The sequence below is a fragment of the Uloborus diversus genome, chromosome 7, assembly GCF_026930045.1.
Source record: "Uloborus diversus isolate 005 chromosome 7, Udiv.v.3.1, whole genome shotgun sequence".
Taxonomy (NCBI): Eukaryota; Metazoa; Arthropoda; class Arachnida; order Araneae; family Uloboridae; genus Uloborus; species Uloborus diversus.
This window is the reverse complement of record NC_072737.1, coordinates 127,388,779-127,405,735: the sequence shown is the minus strand read 5'-3', so window position 1 is coordinate 127,405,735 and position 16,957 is coordinate 127,388,779. Positions and strand designations below refer to the sequence as shown.

General features: G+C 35.4%; 1 protein-coding gene across 6 annotated transcripts in view; it reads right to left on the bottom strand.

Annotated features, from left to right (window-relative positions):
* LOC129226639 (pro-neuregulin-2, membrane-bound isoform-like) overlaps positions 1-10,322 on the bottom strand; it is a 150,802-nt gene extending 140,480 nt beyond the window's left edge. For all 6 annotated transcript variants that reach the window (XR_008580809.1, XM_054861267.1, XM_054861268.1 and 3 more), the window contains exon 1: positions 9,737-10,322. Coding sequence is in view for 5 of the 6 variants with exons in the window: in XM_054861267.1 (XP_054717242.1) it covers positions 9,737-10,178 (442 nt within the window). In the remaining variant the exon portion in view is untranslated. The remainder of the gene's footprint in view (positions 1-9,736) is intronic.
* Positions 10,323-16,957: the final 6,635 nt, after the last annotated feature.

The window sequence follows — 16,957 nt, the reverse complement described above, 5'->3', positions numbered from 1 at the left end:
ATCCATATCCAATTTCAGTTGTTTACTCACAAATTCAAATTGATAACAGCACCCTTCTAATTGGATGCAGCGTTGAAAGAATCCCCAATTGATTGGTAAGTCCGGAACGAAAGCGAAATGATTTCCTTCACCCAGGCGTGATCCTGGGGATGAATATTGACGTCTTTTTTCTTACTGGCTTTCTTTGCAGTTCAAGGTCAGGATCTCTGATGAAGTTTTCCTTTCCAAATCCCCCCCCCCCCCCTCCTGCTAATGTTCCGCGTTGCTTCTTGTTCCGCTAGGTACCTTCGACGTTCTATCCTGGTGGAACGTGCCTGCCGTCAACAGTTGCTGATTTATCTCCCTAACCAGGCATGTCTAATGAAAAGCCCGTGGTCTACATCTGGTCCACTAATGTGTTTGGTTAGCCCACCGTAGTTTGTTTACAATTTGTTTTAAAACAAAACAGAGTGCTACGCGCGTTAAGATATTTAGCATCGTCTGAATAAATAGTTTTCGAGTTTTCCTAAAAATTATGGTCCGTTTCTTCAGAAGTGCCAAGGACCTACATTTTTGAAAGGGTAAAAATTATCAATTTGCCGAATAGAACACCAAATTTTACAGAATGATGATAATTTTGCCGAGTAGAACTCCAAATTTCACTGAAAGATGGTAGTTTTTTCAAACAGAACTCCAATTTTCGCTGAATGATGGTAATTCCTCCGAATAGAACGCCAAATTTTGCCAAATGATGATAATTTTGCCGAATCATCAGACAAAATTTGCCAAATAAGGAAATTTTTAGAAGGTCCGCAATTTTACATCTATTTCTTCCTTGAAAACGTTGATTTTTGAGGCTCTGATGAGGAAAGGGATGTGGGGGAGGAAGGATCTCCCATTGGAGCACTCCTGCTTTTCTTATGCATAACTTAAAATACATAAAGGTGTTAAATGAGAAAAATTAATGAAATCAAATTTACAAATAGCTCAAAAATTGCACTAGAACAATTACAAGGAAATGCACTGAAGTAAAGTTGAAGCCCCTAGATACTAATGGCATAAGCGCCAAGTTTTTAAAAAAAATGGAGATTACTATGCAAATAGTAGAAGAAAATTTCATCTGATTTGGGGCAAGAGATAGCAACAGCAGCCCCTAGCAGGTGTTACTATGCAGCATGATTTATTCAGTGAAAGACCATCAATGATTTGAACTTTACACGCGTTTTGTTCAAAATCCCAAGTCAATAACATCCCTTTCCTCATCAGAGCCTCAAAAATCAACGTTTTCGAGGAAGAAATAGATGTAAAATTGCTGACACTTATTTCTATGCTACAAGAAGCACCTTTAATATTGGAGTGATAAAACCATTTAAACAATGACAAATGGTGAAGTTTTAGGGTAAATAAATGCTTTTGTGCATAAATGTAAAATAAGAAATAACAACGTCAAAAAGCATAAATTGCAGATTACTGCAGACACTTGTTTTGACGTTACAAGGAACATCATTTTCTATGCAAAAGAAATGAGCATATGAAATAAAAGACATCCGAGAAAAGCCAAGAGCAAGATAAGCGAACAGCTCAAAAAATAAAAAAAAAGCGGGTTAACCAAAAACCAATGAGAAAGTTATAAAATAATTTTAAAAAACCAATAGGAATGCAAACAGAGAGCAAGAGCTTGGTGTTTGGTTAATCCACTTTTTTTTATTTTTTGAGCTGTTTGCTTATCTTGCTATTGGCTTTTGTCGGATGTCTTTTCATCCATAAGCTCATTTCTTTTGCATTGAAAATGTTGTTCCTTGTAACGTCGAAACACGTGTCTACAGTAATCTGCATTTCGTGCTTTTTGACGTTGTAATTTTTTCATGTTGCTGAAGTCTTTATCCAATGACAAGAGGGGTCCTTGTACAGTTTCGAGCACTGAGAAAACGTATTTCCATTCACAAAAAGTTACAGTTTAGAGCATAATGCTAAAGTTTAAAAATTAAAAAAAAAATGGAGTTTTACTTTTAGCAATGTCACAGACAATACCTTTCCATTCATTCACCAAAATGCAAACGAGGACGTTGAAGCAGACGATGGGGTTAGACCACTTGCATGGGTGTTCCCGAATAAGATCCGCCAAATTCAACTTTGCCCATTATAATTTCTCTTCCGGAACAATTACAAGCTTGTCATATTAACATAAAAAAATCCCTATGGATGGCGTAAGGGAGGATAGTTTCGAATTCTTTTCTCTCCTACCTTAACCCGGTTACTTATAGGCGTCGACAAGGTCGTTTTTGATGTCTTTTCGAACTTGGAGACATTCCGAGCATTGTTGTGATCTCATCGGCAAAGGTGGTCGCTCAATGATTCCTCGCTAGACGTCGGTTTGACAAATGACACTTCTGCCACATTCGCTGAGGTTAATGAGTGTCGGTTTACCAAGCTGCTTGGTTGCACTCCAGTCGTTTGTTTCAACCAAAGGAGAGGGGATGTCTGACGAGACTGTTCAAATGCATTTTTCCCTCCTTGATAAAGCGTTTTAAAAGCGCCTTATATTACTTAATAGTATTAAATGATAGCGCAATACAGTTGCACGGATGTGATATTTTCATTCATATATTTGCACTTAATTACCGGAATTTTAAAATTTGACTTGTAATAGTGATACAGTAAAATCCCGTAGCAACGAACTTTAAGGGACCGCAAATTTTGTTCGTTGTAACGGCAATTTCGTTTTAATGGAATTACAACGAAACACAATGAAACGTAAACACAATGTAACGTAAATTACATCGGGACTGAATATCTGTATCGTTGAAACGGATATTTCATTGTATTAGTATTCGTTGTAACAGGATTTCACTGCTTGTTCAAATACAGTAAAATTTCGTTAGAACGAAGTTCAAGGGACCGCAAGTTTGTTCGTTGCAACGACAACTTCGTTGTAATGGAATTCAAGCAATGTAAAGGAAATTACATTGGGACTGAAAATTTTTGAAAGGGATATTTCGTTGCATTGGCATTCGTTGTAACGGGACTTCAATGTGTATTTGAACACACTGAAATCTCGTCACATCAAATTTCAAGAGACCGCAAATTTGTTCGTTGTAATAGGATTTTCACAATGAAATTCAAACAATGAAATGGAAATTAGTCGAAACAGATTAACTAGATTATAATCGAAACTGATCACCTAAATCGAAGCTGAAAATTTGTTTCGTTGCATTGGTATTCGTTGTAACCATTTCACTGTGTAGGAAAACATTACGCAACACTATATGAAGTATAAACTTTTTAAAAAGTTTTTGTATGTTTTGAAAATATTGATTCGTACGTGTGGCGGGCGTTACTGTACGGTCACACCCGCAACACGTAGAAACCGTTATTTTACAAAAGCAAAAATTTTCTTCGGAAAGTTCATATACTTCATGATATAATGCATAAGATTTCTTTATATTAGACAATATCGTCACCTCAGAGCAACAGTAATCAAAGAAATAACACTAAGATAAACAATTGTTGCTCTGAGGCGACGATATCACCAGTGAAGTCCAACGTTTAAAATTCCGAGAATAATGTACTAATATGTGTAAAAATGTCAGAACCGTGCAAATTAATTGAGCATGATTCTAATAAAGTAATTAAGATGTTATATAGATATTTGTTTTCAAAGAAACAACGATTTAATGAATGCAAAAGGAAAGAAAATATTTGTTTAATCGAAGACTTCTTTGAACTAAATTTTTTTTTCTGAATCACGGATAAATTTTACAAACACAATTTGTAAACAAGGAGAGAGAGAAAGAGAGAAATGATACACACAAATTAAGCTATTTTAATTGATACTTACAAAGCTATAACAAAGAAATGAAATTTTTTCCAAAGGTAAAAATCGTGATACAATGAATGCAAGGGTATGGAAAATGTTCGTTCAAGTGAAGAATTCGAACAGAATTTTATTCTAACTAGGGATAAAGTAATTCTGATTAATATTTGAAAAAGAAGAAGAAGAAGACGAAATGTGTGCTTTTTTTAAACTGTTTCGTGTTTATAAACACTTAAAAATATTTAAATAAAATCCAGGAATTTGAACAGAATTTTTCTAATCAGAGACAAAATAGTTTTTATTAATTTTTGAAAAATTTAAAAGATGAAGTAGAATTTTTTTTTTTTAACCTATGCTTACAAAGCGATTGCAATCCTATTTGGAATTTTAAGGATGAGAAAACTTGACTCGACAATTGCAAAGGTGATAAAAAAAATTTGTTAAATCGAGAAATTTGAAGATTTTTTTTTTTCTTTTTTTTAGGGGCAAAATAATTTTTATCAATATTTTGGGGGAGAAAGGAAGAACGGTACTTTTTTGAAAACGGTTTTTATTGTTTGTTGCTCAAAAAAACCTTATTATTTAATAACATTATATGAAATTTACAATACGATCGTGATGTCGTTTAGATTATTGAGAGTAAGAAATATCGCTTCAACAAAAACAAAGTGAATGAAAAAAAGCTGTTAAATTGGAAAATTCTTTTGACCGCTATTTGTTTTTTGTTCAAACGGAGATTTAATAATTATCATTAATACTTGAAAATAAAAATTAAAAATGAATAAATAAATATTTTTAAAAAACACAGGGAAATGTAGGACAAACTGAAATAGCGAGGCGAAGTAAAATGGTGAACTATTTTCAGTTTGTAACGCCACCTATCTAGAATTATGTATAACTATATTTTTAAACATAGATATAATACCAGCCAAATAATAAATTGTTCCGAAGATCAAGGTAGAAAACTATACAATAACATTTACAAAATTTGCCACCCATAATGTAATATTTTGTGATTTATCAAAGGTAATTTGATTAATTTCTCATTATCTTACATAATTAAAAACTGAGCGTATGTACCTATGTATGTATGTATGTATGTCCGATTTACTTCTCCCGAACCAGGTATCGAACCAAGATTCGTAATCTTCCCGTCTTTATGTTTGACTATTTAAGATAATCCTTCGATAATAATTATCCGAGATATCTACATATTAAAAACTATTAATTATGACACTTAAATTTCGACATAAAATCTCTATTTTTCGAAGGCTTCCCGCCATTCAAATTATTATTCAGTGCTTCATCTCAACCCTCCGTAACAATGCTTTCATTAAAATTTGTAGCGGTGATATTTCATCAAATCATTGACCAGAGCAGCTATATAGATATATAGGGGCCTTAATTGAGACCAAAGATCTGTTGCCATTTTTTATTCTCGAATATGAACAAATAAAATTTATGCTTTTGTTTTAAAGGCTTTTCTTGTAATCGGCGGGTTTAAAATATTTTCTTTTTGGTTATTTTTCCGCAGTCTGCCTCAAAATTGTACTGATTTTTTTTTTTTTTTTTTTTTTTTTTTTTTTTTTTTTTTTTTAAGCCTGATTGTTGAACAATAACTATTATTTTCGAGGTGCACCGTGCAAAGCCGGGCGACGCAACTAGTAAAATTATGAAGTTTGTGTTATTAACATTGTAAATATGAATTGAGATTTACTGATGTTCAGTGCAGTTGATATTAGGCATGTTTTGACGAAAAATTTTAAGAACAACTTATCAAGTGAACGCGAGCAAAGTTAAGTAGCTCATTTCGTTAACTCATTCGTTCATTAGGTAGATCACTTACGTATTCAATTATTAATTCATTCATTTACATCTTTTACTATATGAATTTACTTATTTTCTTATTCATACACTATTTTATTCATTCATTTTTCTCATATATTAATTAATTCATTTATGTTCATTTAATATTTCATTATTTATATTGTTCCGGATGGGAACAAAACTTTCCCAAATGGATTTTTTTCAATCTGAACATGAAATTGAAAATAACAATAATCAAACAAAATAACAACAATTTTCGTACATGACAACCTAATTTCAACCATATATGCGGGGATTAGAAAATTTGCGCAGTGAAATTTATTATTTGGTCGTTACCTAATAATAACAATAATAATACTAATATAATAGTAATACTAATAATAGTAATAGTAAAAAGTAATAATAATAGCAATAATAAACAATTTTACAAGTAAAATATGAAAAAAAAATCCTAAAAAATAAAATTATTGGCATTTTTTTCCCTTGCAGGAAAAAAAATCGCTTCGAATACTGCTCAATCAATCAATCAATCAATTACAAACTTCGTCACGAAGATATGTATGGTGAAACCTGTGTGAGCTGACCACTTAGGTGGATCAACTAAGACAGGCAACCTAGCCAATTATAGAGAATGATGATTTATTATTATATTTTTATTTATTTATTGACTGTCATTTCTTACGCCATATGTAGCTATTTATTATTTTTAGCTGATTAAAAAATATATTTTTTGACAGTACTTTGAATGTTAAATATTTGAAAAGGGATTATTGAATAGAATATATTATAATGTGTCACGTAACTTTAAAATCAAGCAACATGTTATAACTTTTACAAGTTACTTATTTAATTAAACAAGTGTTAAAGATAATGATTCAAAAATTGCTTATATTTTGCTTATTTTTCTCCAAGTATAATAATAATAATAAAAACTTAGCATGTAGATCAGAACTTACATAATTATTTATCCACAAAACAATCTCTACTTAATTTCGATGAACATTTCTCTAGAACTTCAACAAAAAAGAAATGGTCGTGACAATTGTATGCTATAAAGTTTTCTGTTTGGGAAATTATACCGAAGAAGTTTTTTAGACGCGACCAAGTTTTCATCTAAAACGGTTAATTGCTGAATAATGAAGAAATCAATGCCCACCAAAAAAATATCAGTAGATATCATAGCTGACTGAGTCTTTAGCAGCTAAGAAATTATTTCCCGGTATTTTGAACGAATTCGCCTTATGGGATCTGCTTTTCTCTAATTAATCCATCTCTTGTAAGAAAGAAGAACTAAAAGGGCGAACGATCAATTTGTTCTCCTTTAATCGGAGGTCCCAATGCCCCCTTAAGAAGCACCAGGCTAATATCTGAACAATAAAAATGACAAGTCGGATGCAAGTACCGTATTACCCGCATTATCCGGCATGCCGGAAAAAAACGAGCTGACCAGCATGCCGGGAAATTCGAATTTTCCGGCATGCCAGAAAATTCGAGGTCTATTTTGCAACAAAACAAAAGCAAGTTTCTAGATTCAGTTCTAAGCAGAAAGCAAACCATCGTAAGGAATAATAATAATAGATCCCGAAAGTAACCTTCTTTCAAAAAAAAAATGTATAGCATGTAAAAGGTGCTTGTTATTAATGGTAGGCCATTATTAATCGATTTAACTATACGCCAATAAGGTAGTCAATTCAGAAACAATCATCGTTACTGCGATTTGTTCCTAGTTTTTTTAAATAAATTATTTTAGGTTCCTTTTAGAGAGGTATGTTGAATTTTTATTTAATGAATAGCTATGGTAAATTCTTTAGCACTGGTTTAGGGACGGTAACTTACTGCTTAAATGTTTGCTTACTTAGTTTTAATTTTATTTTCATAAAATTATTCGTTATTAAACAATATTGTCCATGTTAAAATAACAAATAACATTGTTAGTAAATATTTTTACAAAATTAAACTGTTTATTAGTGCTAATAAGATATGTATAAGAACTTATACTCATGGGTGCCACTCAAAAAATTGGCCAGGACTGAAATGCGCGTGGCTCCATTTCGCGACATCAAAATGTTAGCGCTTAGTTTGTTTAATCTTTTAGACTTATATAATGATAATTTTTCATGCTGTAACTATATAGTATAACCAAATTGTAAGGTTAAGTAAAAATTAAAACCTAAATAAAAAAATAACATATCATTGTCCAAGATTTTTAGGAGGTAAAAGCAGAAAAAGAACTTAAGAATAATATACAATTAAAAAACTTACTACTTGCTACTGCAGAAAAAAAGCTTCAGATTTTATAGTTCAGGTTACATAAATAGTTCATATTTCATACAAAAAAATAGTAATTAAAAAAAATTCAGGTATGAGATTCTTGGCTATAAGATGCATTGTGATAAAAACTTTAATAAAATTTTCCAGATTAAGATAAGAATGGTTGAAATCAACATATTGAGTGACTTATTTAATTATTTTTTGGAAAAAAAAAAACAGCTTATCTTTTTAACATTAGCAGATGGGCAATTTTTTGTCCTCAGAAGAATAAGACCTTTTTTGAGAGTGAGAGATTCAAAAGTAAAGATTTTTTTCATCTATAAAAATCATTTTGAACATGGAAAAAAAATCTGATGGCGCAAATTTTTGAAAAGACGGAATTCTGTCCCTTGGACGGAAGTGTGGCAACCATGTTATACTCATTTTTAAGCTGAACATATATTTTTTATCGTATTCAATTTTTTCACTGGTGACCCTCGAATTTTGCGGCATGCCGGATAATGCGGGGTAAAACGGTAACGTGTTGAATATTAACATCTATGTAGTTTCAAGCAGCAATACATTGTTTCTTAAATATCTGCAATTAACGTGATGCTTCTAAAAAATAATTAATCTGTTTTCATCAATTCATTAAATGCGAGTACGTTAGATTTCTGAGTCTGAATGCAGGTAAGTGCTGGCCTTAAAAATGGAAAAAAAAATTCATTGGTACCAAGAACTTAAATTTTTGGGAAGGTGGAAAAGCTTAACTTGCCAAATGAAACTCCAAATTTTGCCGAATGGATCTCGAAATTCCGCCGTATGATGGCAATTTTGCCGAATCGTAATAATTTTGCAGAAGTGGCAGATAAAATTTACCGAAGAAGGAAATTATTAGTAGGTAACAGTGACCTCCCATTTTAGCGCCCCTGACAAAACCTTTGTAACTGAAAATAAATACGTAAAACAAAGGTTAACGGAATACAGAACTTACAAACAAATACATTCGGGGTTCTATGGAACACTTTTTCAATGTGGAAGTAATGAGGGTATAGATGGAAAAACATCTGACAAATTAACGTGTTCCATCCATAAGTTCTGCATTGAGAAAAGGATTCCTTTTAACCCCGAAACACGTGTATGCAATTATTAGGACCTTTTCCAGAGACACTGTAGAGCAGTGTCTCCCAACTTCCTTCTGACCATAACGCACACTTAATTTGCGAGTGTCTCACTTTGGAGATTTAATTTATATTACTTAAAATATGAATCCATTTTTGTGTGGCAGAAAAGGTCTGTGGTTTTAAGCACTCAAACAGCATGTGAAAATGAAAAGGGAAAGAGATTGATGATACAAAAAAGAAAATTCTTTCAAGTCAAAACATTTCAAAGCTCATTTTTAGATTGCGCCTGGTGGGATGGGCTTTCAAAGGCTGGTCCAGCTTCGGGTAGAGGCGGGGATTATTACCGGAAAGGATGGTCAAAGTACAATTTTTTTTCGCACAAAGAAACGATCTAAGGGAAACTTTTTCGACATAAATGTCCCCCAAATGCATTTTCAGGTTATATTTGGTGGCGTAATTTAGCACGACAACTCCCACTCCCCTTTCCCGTTTCTTAATCCATGCTTGCGTGCGCCCTACGTTGGGAAGCACTGCTGTAAACTATATCTGAGACTCTCGAGGTGGTTTATTTATACGCCGTGCATTCTCGAATCCACGAAAACAAGCATTTATCTTTGTGTATGTAAGAACAAAATGAATAAAAGAAAAAATCGGATCGTGTTACCTCCGATGGCAATCCACTACACAGGCAGAGAAATAAAAAGAAAAACTGATAATGGGAAAGGTTATCGTATCCACTCACCACAGTTCGCACAGAGCACTTTGGCCACTGCCTTTCGCTTGGAGTAGGGCTCCGGTCCGGCCAGGGCTATCATCTTGCGCTGCCGGTGCCACGCTGCGAACACCACGTAGCGCTCCCCTATCTGGAGCTCCCCCTCTCCCGCCCGGTAGCCCTGGCACCGCGGGCGCCCCCCGAACTCGACGACGCCGACCTGCCGGTGCGGCAGCTCCCGGGGCGCCCTCAGGATCCGGTCGACGGCGAAATGGGCAGTCCGGCCGCGACGCGAGAGCTCGGTCAGGCGTCCGGCGAAGACGACCGGACTGAGCAGCGCCTTGGTTTGCGGGTCGTCTACCGAGGGGGGCAGCGGCGCCGGACAGGAGGCCGCGGCCAGGAGCGGGAGCACCAGGACGAGGAGGGGCTTACTCCAGCGCGGGAACGGATGTCGCGAGCTGCTACACTGCATCGCCGCGGGTCCCGGTGCGGCGGATCGGCATGGCCTCGCTCTCTCTCGTCTGGGATGCGATCGCTGGTGTGTGGAGAGAACAGGGTGCTCCGACTCCTTCAGAGTCCTGCGCAGTAATGAACTTGACCGCGCGCCGCTTCTCGTTTCTGGTTTACTCTTCGCTCCCCCGCTTCCATCTGGATGTTCCCCATCCAGCAGGACTCTCTTCTTCCCGCCTTATCTCGAACATCGCTCAGAGGAATGAAAGATCTTCCGCACATTTCGGTCGGTCTCCTCGACTCTTGGCAAAGTTCGCATACAGAGAGGATCAGGGGTGCCCCAAACAAAAATTTTTGGGAGAGGGAGGAGGGACTATTTTAATATCCTAATGAAACTCCGAATTTTACCAAATGATAAAATACGAGCATGCACAATGCACATGTAAGTATGCCAAAGCAGAAAAAGCAATAAGCATGTTTAATTTTTTTATTTTTAAAAAATGGCAATTTTGCAATGCTGTCTCCAGTTTTGCCGAATTGTCAGACAAAATTTGTCGAATAAGGAATATTTTGGGAGGTTGCAGTGACGTCCCGTAACCTCATATTAGGATGCCTCTGGAAGGTGTAGAACAACAATGGATCTCGGCAGGGATACAGTGAGTGGTCAAAATTTGACCGTTCAGAACCCTTGGTGCTACACATTAAAAAAAAAAAAAAAAAAAGTGCCTGAAAATTTAACCAATAAAAAGTACTGGGCGGTCATTCCAAGCTCGTCAGCTTGCGAGATCGAGATTCTCGCTCACGTGATTGCTTATGATGTAGAAATGTCACAAAGTAATATTCTCATCTACTCGAACCTAGCCGCAAGCTAAGTTCGAATAGATTCAAATTCTACTTTGCGACATTTCTACATCACAACCAATCACGTAAGCGAGAATCTCGATCTCGCAAGCTAGCGAGCTTGGAATGACCGCGCTGTTATCTATGCAGACCAGGAGTCTCCAACTTCTTTTGCTCAAGGGACACATTGTAAATTTTGGGTTCGCAAAGCGGACCAACAATCCTACAATATTTCAGTTCAGCTGATTTAATTAACAGCTCCCTCCCTCCCCCATCCACAACGATGTATTTATTTATTTTTTTATTTAATAACCGCGGAGTGGCATGAGTGTAGTCATGATTTACGTTAAGGACGGGCAAGCCATATAACAACAAGATGGTGGTTTTTAGCTCCCCTTCGCCCAGTGCTAGTTTTCGAGGTCAGAGAATCATTTAATGCTACCATCCTTACCAGTCTTGCTTCAATTTCCTATACTTAAGTTTGTTTCATAGAAGAGAAATGGGTAAAATTGAAAAATGTATTCAATCGTGAGATATTCTTGTGCATTTTGTTGCTTTGAAAAAAAGATAGGTGTCAATAGTTATACGTCCTTAAACGTTTTATGCTGTCTTTGAATAAGACGAAGGATGGAAATTTTTCCAAATTAAAGTCTTAAAAACGCAGTTTTAGTCAATTTTTGCTGGTGTTAGAGATGATTGAAGGACACCTTTTAGCGTCCACCTCAGGAGAAGTTATTAAAATTCGCATTTTCAGGCAATTTTAGTCAAATTAAGGGAAAGAGGGGATAAATTCTCTCCTTCAAATTATTTTTGCAAAATGAAGTTAATTTTAGGTTATCTTTGGTAAAGTCAAAGGTTTTTCCTTCTTACAAAATAGTTTTGAAAAAGCGATTTTCGATTATCTTTGGTGATTTGTGATGTTAAGGAAATAAGGAAGGTTCGATCCTCTCTTCAAAAACATTTTGAGAATGAAGTTCTAGAAAAATATTTCTGGATGTCTTTGATGGTGTTAAAAGAATGATCAGAATTCAGGATCTGGACCTGAAATTTTTTTGATGTTGAAGTTTAAAAAACGCAATTTTAAGCTACATTTCCTTAGACGTTTGGAAAGGGCCCCTTGAAACCTCTCCCCAGAAATCGTTTTAAATTAAAAGCACCAAAACACCATTTAAAAACATCTTTGGTCTACAGGTACTGCTGTTTTGATGAAGTCAAGTACCTATTTAAAGTGTAAATCATGACGAGAATAAAGATGATTCTTTTTGTCATTTTATCATGAAAATTGCGTTGTATACATTTTAAGGAACGACTGTAAGAGTCGTATTCTCTCCGCGAGCAGTGACTCGACGTTAAATCCCGGTTATCACAAATTTGCCATTTCAACTGCGCTTGCGCGCGGACTTAGCTGATTTCAAAACTCTTGCTCAAACTAATTTAAAACATTTTAAATTTGTTAATAAATATGAGATGACAACAGATAAAAATTAGAAATTACAAAGCTTTCTTTGATTTAATTTTTACGCCTCGGTAAAGATTGAGTTTTGAGTCTTAATTATTAATGGGTTCGGAGTCTGATTTTTCTATCAAACAAAGGCCCTTTTCAGAGCCAAATTTTTAACGCCAGAAGAGCGTACTCGAATTACAGCATCACTTCTAATACAAAGCTGAACCCTCAACCTAAATACAAATGTAGAAAACTGAGCTGTTTACGCCTAACGTAAAATATCCGCAAAAGACGGATATCTGTACTCATATTCCAATCATTTTTGAAGTACATATCGTGTGTTACGTTTACGTTAAATAAATATTTCCAAACCAATAAGTATTGAAGTGTCATTTTTCTTTTCTTTATAAAGATAATCAGTTATTCATATCCGTAGTTTCATATAATGTATCCCGAAATCGCTGTGAAAATATTCTAATTGCATTCATTAATTTGTTGGGACTCTAGCTCAGCTGAAATATAAACAAGCAACACGAAATCTCAAAACAGAAAGCCCAAAAAGCAAAGTCCGTGCGCAAGCGCAGTTGAAATGGCAAATTTGTGATAACCGGGATTTAACGTCAAGTCGAGCAGTGGGAGAAAAGAAAATGCGCGAGTAAACAATTGCATGCGGGTACAGTTGCATAACTGCAACAAGTTCGAGTTCAGTTCAGTTCAGTTTAGTTCCTTTTATTGGAAAAGCTGACACCGCAGGTCAAAGAACAGGTAAGCGACTATCCTCCAGAAATCTTTTGAAATGGATGTCTTAAAAATGCAATTTTAAATTATATTTGCTGACTTTAGGGAGGAAAGTGAAAATTAAGACTCTCTTCCAGGCAGAGGCAACTGCCCCTTCCTGTTCCCTTCTGTCTACCATCATGCTTAGTAGTAATTTTTGAGATTTTCTTGGCTTCATTTTCTTTTAAAATGCTTAAAAAGAAATGTATAGTCAAATTTTCAAAAATCATCATCTATCATTAAATATCTATCAAATTTCAGTTAATAAACGTTCCGCGGGCTGGTAAAAATATGCTCAAGGGCCGGATTTGGTCCGCGGGCCGTGGGCTGGAGAGCCCTGATGTAGACTAGCATTAATAGCAATATCTCATTTATCTATGAAATTTTTTTACTGCGTAAAATCTTATGGTAAAAAAACTAAAAGGTTGTGGTGCACGTTATTGGTATAGTTTAGCCATTTTTGAACGGATTTTTCTTTGTTGCACTGTTAGGGTTACCACAGCAAAATTTCGGATTTCGCCAAATTTGCCTAAAATAATATTTTATTCAATAAACCATTCACGTGCCGCTAATAATTGCGCACAATGAACAATCACCAAACGCGGTAACTCGCCAGAAAAGACAACCACTCAAACACGCGCTCCGATCCAAAATGGCTAATCTTAAGCTGATGCGTCGGCTCGTATATATAATGGCCTTAGGATGATCAAACGGGGTGAGATACAAGTGAAGGGATTCAATCCACTGTCATTCGTCTTTGTCGGTGCTTCAACCAGGTCAGAAGGCACCTCCAGGCGTGAGAGCCAAAGCTCAATTATATGCTTTGAAAAGTACGCCACATACTTTAAAAAATTTTATGCAGCCGTGCCCCATAAAATTGGTGGCAGCATAGCTAGCTCCAATACTCTGGAGTAACTTAACTGATATAACTGGTGTAAAGTTACACATCGCATGTGGCAGGTTACACAATGGTGATTTTTCACTAATAACATCTCACTTATTTCTGAGTAAGGTTACACTAGAATTATCTGCATGCTTACAGAGAATTTGCTTGACAGGTTACACATTAGCAAAAATTAAGCTTTCACATGACTTTCTTGAAATAATACTCATTTTTATTGTAAGAAGACTTATATTTCAAGTTAACTATTCGAAGGTTAAAATTATCTAGCTATATTAAATGATCAAGTAATAATTTCTTTCCATACGTTTTAAATTAAAAGTACAAAAATAAATTAGTATCTTACAACACTTGAAATTTCGCTATAACAGTATTAAGAAAAAAATGCTGGATATTTCTTGTGTTATGACTTTACAGCTTTTGCTTTGAATCACTCGTTTAATCAATAGTTATCAAATTCATGCTTTTTCACCCAATCAATATACACAAATTATTTATTTATTTTAATATACAAATAAGACATTGTTATTGCACTAAGAGAGGAAATAACACCGAAGACACCCGAGTGGTGTCCGAACCCACATTGCGAGTATCACAGACACAAAGCAAGAGTTATTACCGCTCGGTCACAAAGGCCGGTTTTCGTTTTGCTAATGTAAAAGTTTACCATCTCTGCGCCGAAGCTGATCTTTAAGCATGCATTTTGAATTCTACTAACTGCAGGAGGGACTGTACCACCAATCATAGTGCAAGATTCCTCCAACAACTTGAATTTTTAAAACAATGATACTTCACACTCCAGAATTCGTGTAACGTTACACTTATTAATACTGGTAACTCTACAGAAATGTTTTACAATGCATAATGTACCAACAAACTGTAATAGTTACCTTTCTGGAGTAGTTTGCTAAAATATTTTATCCGTAGTGTAAGCAATCGAGGGGCACGGCAGTGCCCCAGCCAAGTCGAGCGCGAAGCAAACACTGCCGTACCATCTTTACTGGAACCATTTCGTCGCATTTTCAGGCCCCTATTTGAGAACCTTCTGATGAGACCAGAACGCAGAAATTTTCGTCATCCAGTAAGCTATAATCACACACTGGAAATCCGAAATTTCAAGTCTGTAGGTCATTTAGTTCCGAAGTTAAGCGAAAGCAAAGTTTCGCATTTATGACACTCACTCACTCATGATCATCAAAATAGAACTAGTACTTCCCATAAACTCAGAGAGGTGAAATTTGGTACAGAGTTAGGGTTTGATGACTACATAAAGGGAAAACTATAAAAACTAGGCTAACCGCCTTTACAAAAAATATTCAACTTGGTGGGTCGCTTCATTTGATGTCAAAAATCGAAAGTCTGAAGTATCTAATGAAGAACCCTCAGCTGGTCTCAGCTGTATTAGATATGGTAATGCCCCCTTCTACTCTTGGTACATCAAAAAATCGACTGTCATTGCGAAAGTCCAGCGTAGTGGGACACATCTTCTAATTTAATCTAGCCTAACTTTAGTCTACTCGAACATCACACAACTTAAATGTTACTACAAAAAGAAGTGAAATCCCACCAAAAACATTCTGTAAAAAACTAGCCAAGTCTCGATGGAGCTGTTTGTTTATCTCTAAAAAGTAATGAAATCCAAACAAAGTCATGACAAGTCGAAGGTTCCTTACTGCGATTTCTTTATTGTTATAGTTAATGTTGTGTGACTTAGCCGTTAAAGAGTATACACAAGGGTACAAAAACAGGTGCTCCATGACTCGATTGCACCAATCTGTCGCCAGAACCGCTACCCATTGACGATGGAAAATTGCCACTTGGAAAACGTGTAAACAAAATTGACTTGTACCCACTAACGTATAAAGAATGTTTAACGGCCAAGTCACACAACATTAACTATAACAATAAAGAAATCGCAGTAAGGAACCTTCGACTTGTCATGACTTTGTTTGGATTTCATTACTTTTTAGAGATAAACAAACAGCTCCATCGAGACTTGGCTAGTTTTTTACAGAATGTTTTTGGTGGGATCTATTTTACAGTAATAATTACCTTAAAATTGGCCTTGTTTTTTGACAACAAGACCTACTGCCAGTCCAAGTATATAAATATATACACCGTTTGAGGACCGCTATATCCAACTCTGTGCGCTTACAAAATTGTAGCAGCTTTTACAAAACTCTTCTCGGGGAAAAATTCCGCTTGTACAAGTGAACCTCGAATGTAACGAACGACTTCGGAGGCTACGCGGTATTTTGACGCTAAAACTACGGTGACACTAAACGAAGTAGATATTAGATATTATAAAACAAATTATTTCTGTTCATAACACAAGGAAGTACCAAAATTGTGGCAAATGCGCAGACTTCAACCGAACTTCACCTCATGTCTCTGCAGTTGCGGCGGCTATATGTTATGCAGTTTGGACTATTAAAAGATACATATATATAGAAAATTTATATACAGCATTACAGATTGCAGTACGGATTACATAGTATTACAGATATATATATATATATATATATATATATATATATATATACACACACAAATTTGCATTCCGATTAGGTGACCAGCATAGCAAAATTATTCAGAAGCGCCACGATATTTAAACTATGTGTTTAATTTATAAATGGTGTTTAAACATTGTACAGGATGGGACGCAGGAACTTCCTCTTTTGAAAATAAAATAAAAATTTTACATGCCTAAAATTTCTTTATCATTATCTTTTTCTTGTCACATATAATGGGAGACAATGCTATACACAGTTTTGAAAACAATATCTTGTAAATTGCCCTCCATTGTCAATACACTGGTTCAGTCGAACTTGGAAGTTTT